This window comes from Brachionichthys hirsutus, chromosome 15 (genome assembly GCF_040956055.1).
Source record: "Brachionichthys hirsutus isolate HB-005 chromosome 15, CSIRO-AGI_Bhir_v1, whole genome shotgun sequence".
Taxonomy (NCBI): Eukaryota; Metazoa; Chordata; class Actinopteri; order Lophiiformes; family Brachionichthyidae; genus Brachionichthys; species Brachionichthys hirsutus.
The window spans coordinates 11,947,414-11,952,706 of record NC_090911.1 but is presented as its reverse complement, the minus strand read 5'-3'; the positions used below and the strand labels follow the sequence as shown (position 1 = coordinate 11,952,706).

Genomic DNA, 5,293 nt, shown 5'->3' with positions numbered 1-5,293 from the left:
TCCGGTCTGCCCAGCCAGGGGCTCGACTTTAAGTTCGGGGACATCCTTCACGTGGTCAACGCCTCCGACGACGAGTGGTGGCAGGCGAGGCAGCTGACATCACAGGGGGAGGCGGAGGAGGTGGGGGTGATCCCGAGCAAGAAACGGTCGGTAAACAGCTGGGTAAATGTTTGAATGCAGTAATGACTGGATGTCGGCTGACCTTTGACCCCTGCCCTTTGACCTCAGGGTGGAGAAGAAGGAGCGAGCGAGATTAAAGACGGTGAAGTTTAACGCCAAGTCTCGGGACAGGGGGGTGAGTGTTTGACGTCTGCAGCAGTACTGGTACACACAGAGTACACACACAGAGTACACGTAATACCTCCTCCATTGGCCCCAATCCCATCAGGCCTCGTGTGAATTATCCTAGCCTGCTTCCGTAACAGTGAAGCTGCCGGAGGCGTGAATGATGCGTTTATGGCCTCGGGAATAAGGAATCTTTTAAGAAAAACGAGCAGGCTTGTTTTTTTTTAACTAAAATTAATCTTTGAATCAACCAGAAGCAGCCTTTATTTAGCCTAGCCTTTATGTATCCTAGCCTTCCATTCGTTTAGCAGACGGTATGTTAGCATCTTCAGAACACAAAGCGCTAGCTCTGGCTAGCTCCAGGTGAGACGCACCTGGCCGTTGAATGGAATGGCAGGATCACCTGTGATTGGTTTAATTCATGTTAAAACACACCTGCGAGTCATTAAGAGTCTGAACGCGACACCTTTGTGTCCCGTTGGGTGAAATAGAATTCAGCTAATGCTAATTTAAGCACCCATAATTCCCGTGGGGGGGCGTCGGCGTGAACCGAACCGTCTCTGAGCTCCTCCCAAACGGCGTCTGATGACGTTCTGCATGTGTTGTAAACCGGATGAACTAATGTGTTACTGAATGTTTGAAGCGGCTAACCAGCATGTTTGATCTTCACCGCTGCAACGTCTCAGCAGCCAAACCGCAGCCCCGCCTCCCCGCCATCTTTAAACCGCGCGTCGCTTTAACACGCGTTGCCAGAACGCCACGCCGCCCCGTCCCGCCCTCTCTTCTTACACAGAGGGGGGGGGACGCTTGACATTGATGTCTGCTGCTCACAGAAACCTTCCTCTTCTTCCTCTTCATGACTCACCTGTCTCACCCCCTCCCCCCCCCCCCCCCACTCTGTCCAGCTGAAAGCGCAGCATGTGACCTAATGATGTCATAAACGCTTCAAAATGAAAGAATGAAGTGAGATACTAATCAATAGTTTCATTGGTCAGTAGATTATGATCTTGTCCCGGCTGAGCTGCCCATTTTATTTTATTTTTTTTAGAAATTTAGAACAAATTCTGCCTGAATTTCGAAGGAAAGTTGGATTTCTGTTTTTGCTAGTTCAGATTTGAATTCATTTAACTTTATTCTTTTTTTTTTGTCGTTAAAGTTTTTGCTCGTAGTCGCAGCAGTGAAGTTGTGTTTAATTCTCGCGCCGTCTGATCCAGCGGCGACACGCGTTCATCGCTCCTTCGCGCGGCGCCCGCCCGTCGGCGCCGCTCTGAGGCCGGCGGATCTTCGCCCGGCTTGTCTCTGCATGTCTGCATGTTCTTCTCTCGCTCTCACCTGCGCTGCCTTCGCTGTCGCTCTAAAACGCTGATTCGGCGAGAACGATGCATTCACTGCATCCTGTAGAAGAGTCGGCGAACCCAGAAACAGGAAGTCATCCGTTACCTCCTCTTCCTCATCCTGATGAAGAGTCAGGTGAGGTCCCAAACATCAGGAGAGTCCACGCAGCTCTTCAGCTCTCAGCTGGCGGTCCCTCGTTCCCGATTGGCTAATCCATCGTTATGAAGAGTTAGCTTTAGCTGCTAACAGAAGCGTTGCTAATTTATCAGAACTTTAAACCGACCCGAGTGTAGCTGTTTTCCCTTTCAGGTTGTCCTCAGATGTTGTTGACTACAGTCAGACATTTTTGTAGTTCCTGTTTCGGAATATTTCAGACTTCATGTGATTGTTTTCATTTGCCTGTTAGCCGCTAGCAGCTAGCCGCAGCCTCACCCAGTCCAAACCGACATCAGACTCCCCCTCTTCCTCCTCTTTTTGATTCCATCACCCCCTGCTCCTCCTCCTCCTCCTCCTCCTCCTCTTCATCCTCAGCAGTCTCTCAATGACAAGCGTAAAAAGAACCTCTTTTCCCGAAAGTTTCCGTTCTACAAGAGCAAAGACGCGAGCGAGCAGGAAACCAGCGACGTCGACCGTAAGTACTGGCGCGACGCAGCGGCGGGGTGGGCGGGCCGGCGGTCTGTCTGAGAGACGATTGGTCAGCGGCCGGAAGAGAGGTCAGCTGGTGGCGGTGAACTAATGCGCTGGTTGTCGCGGCAACAGGGCCTGGCCGAAATGCTTCATCTGCACCAATCAGGAATTAGTTTGAGCACTTCCAGTCAGGAATGTAGAAACGTTCCGAGCAAACCTGAAACATTCTCTTCCTCTTCCTCTTTCGAGGCAATATGGCCGCCCCGTTGCCGTGCCGACTGGCTGCGTCCCCTCTGCGCTCTCCGTCCGACGCTGTATCTCATTTTGTGTTTCTTGTGGTTGTTTTCTCCTTGTTGTTCTCTCGGCTCCACCGACCTCAGGACAACAATGACGACATGCTGTCCAAAGGCCACAGTAAGTGCCCCCCCCCCCAGAAACCCCCCCCCTCCACCGGAATACTCCTTCAAGCCACTCGGCTCAATAATAATCAAACCATACTTAAGAATCAGTTTTATTAGTCGTTTCATTTAGATGGATATAAAAAGATTTAAGACTTTGAAGTTGTCTCCTGGTGGACGCATCGCCCCCCCCCCCGCCCCCCCCCTCTCTTTCTACTTCCTCTCCTTCATCCTCCAGATCAGCGCTCCACCTCTTCTTCTGTCCTCACACATTCATCAGTTCTCATCCGTCCACCTCTCAGCGTTGAGGTTTTGTGGGACGTCCTCTTCCGGCGCCGCTCCGGTTCCCCGTCGCCGAACCTGGAATCTATCTGGGGGGGGGGGGGGGGAGTTCAAGTTACATTTCTTCATGTGTTTATTTGCGTAAAGAAAGACAATTGGATTGCATTAAATAAATATTGACAGGTTATTGTTGATTTGTCAATAAATGTTTGTTAAGAAACGGTTCATCCAAAAATTACTATTCAGTCATTTGAAATTAAGAAATGAAAACAAAGGTTTTAAAACACAGCAGGAAAAAGAAATCACACGGTGATGATGATGATGATGATGATGCTAATAGTTTTAGCGCTGAAGTTAAACATTTTAAATCAGAAACTTTCATCGTGACTGAATTAAAGTTTTTGGTTGAACTTTTCCATTCAAGCTTCCATGAAACGTATCAATAATCTAATCCATTGTTTTACTTTGGGCCAACGACCGATCGGTGATCGACGCGATTCACTTCCTGTCGGTGACGGAAGTTGAGCTCGGAGGCCCGATGAGATCAATAGAAGTCGAATCGTATCGATTGAGTGATTGACTTTTGGTTCCCGCAGCCGCTTGAGAACGTTTGGCCACGGAAGTGAGCGTTGTTCTGACGAGCAAAGCATTCTGGGAAGTCTCCGGCTGACGTTGTCTTGTTGTGATTCCAGAACACGCGACGTCAAACGCCAGCGATAGCGAAAGTAGCTGCCGTAAGTGTGGCCGCCGCCGCTGCCCGACAGGAAGCACTAACCGCCCGAGCCCCGCCCTGTTGACCAGCGCTCCCCCCCCCCCCCTGATTGGCTAACAACAGCATGACGTCACGCACACGCAGAGCTTCGTCCCTGAGCGCCGTCTGTCAGGCTGTTTGTGTTGCAGCTGCTGCATGCGCGTTGTAGAAACGGTGGACATCTCGTTACCATGGCGACAGTCAGACATTTAGAGAACCGGGTCAGAACTCCTCCGAAACAATCCGGTCCCGTTTGGAGTTCCGTCCCAGAACCGAGGCCCCGCCCTCGCCGGGCGATCCCACAGAAGAACCGCCGGAGCGCCGCTTCCTGTCCTGAATCCCAGCGCCTCCTCATCTTCATCGCTCATCAGCCTTCGTCCCCCCCCTCTGAGCCCCTGCTGGGCTGCGTCCAACGGTCTCCTTCTGACCGACGTCTTTTTCTGTGTCCCCAGGCGGGCCGGAGGAGTTCGTTCTGTCCTACGAGCCCGTCGTCCAGCAGGAAGGTGAGACCAGAACCCGTAGAGGACTCTCTTGCGTCGCTATGTCTGACCACTTCCTGTCTCCGCCCCCCCTCCGACAGTGAACTACACCCGTCCCGTCATCGTCCTCGGCCCCATGAAGGATCGCATCAACGATGACCTCATCTCTGAATTCCCCGATAAGTTCGGGTCTTGCGTCCCTCGTAGGTTCACTCCGGTTTCAAGTCCTGTCGGGTCTGAACGCGCTGAATCCGGATTAAACCAGTGTACCCCCCCCCCCCCCCCCCGTCTCTCAGACACGACCCGACCCAAGCGAGACTACGAGGTGGACGGCAGAGATTATCACTTTGTGGTGTCCAGAGAGCAGATGGAGAAGGACATCCAGGACCACCGGTTCATCGAGGCGGGACAGTACAACAACCACCTGTACGGGACCAGCGTCCAGTCGGTCCGCGAGGTGGCCGAGAAGGTACCGGGTCCCGGTTCAGGACCTGGACGCGGCGGTCGGCGTTGGCTCCGTGCGGTAATGCAGGAAATCGCTCTTCTTCTGCGGTCCTCAGGGCAAACACTGCATCCTGGACGTGTCGGGGAACGCCATCAGGAGACTCCAGCTGGCGCTGCTGCACCCCATCGCCGTCTTCATCAAGCCCAGGACCGTGGAGAACATCATGTGAGTCCCCCCCCTCCCCCGCCCCCGGCGGAGGACGGCGTCCGACGGAAAGCGGGTAACGGTCGTGTGACGTTTGTTCCCGCAGGGAGATGAACAAACGTCTGACGGAGGAGCAGGGCAGGAAGACGCTGGACAGAGCGGCCAAACTGGAGCAGGAGTTCACCGAGCATTTCACAGGTGGGACGGGGGCGGGGGCCGCTTTACAGGCCGCACACCAGGTCTAGTCGCTGCGTCTTTTAATTCTGCTCGTTTAAATCCGCTGCTTCGGCCCTGGCGTGCTCACGTCCGGACTCCGTGTCGTCATGTGACTTGTCGTCATGTGACCTGTCGTCATGGCGTCTTCTCTCTGGTCCTTGCAGCCATCGTTCAGGGCGACACCCTGGAGGAGATCTACGAGCAGGTGAAGCAGATCATCGAGGAGCAGTCGGGTCCGTTCATCTGGGTTCAGTCCAAGGAGAAGTTATGA

At 53.3% G+C, this 5,293-nt stretch overlaps 1 protein-coding gene across 1 annotated transcript in view; it reads left to right on the top strand.

Annotated features, from left to right (window-relative positions):
• The window catches only part of LOC137904381 (discs large homolog 1-like protein), a 32,652-nt gene extending 27,359 nt beyond the window's left edge, over nt 1–5,293 (top strand). The window contains exons 15-22 of the mRNA XM_068748558.1: nt 1–146; nt 229–295; nt 2,155–2,251; nt 4,131–4,181; nt 4,259–4,626; nt 4,718–4,827; nt 4,913–5,004; nt 5,187–5,293. The exon at nt 1–146 is cut by the window's left edge and continues 31 nt beyond it. Of these exons, the coding sequence (XP_068604659.1) occupies nt 1–146; nt 229–295; nt 2,155–2,251; nt 4,131–4,181; nt 4,259–4,626; nt 4,718–4,827; nt 4,913–5,004; nt 5,187–5,293 (1,038 nt within the window). The remainder of the gene's footprint in view (nt 147–228; nt 296–2,154; nt 2,252–4,130; nt 4,182–4,258; nt 4,627–4,717; nt 4,828–4,912; nt 5,005–5,186) is intronic.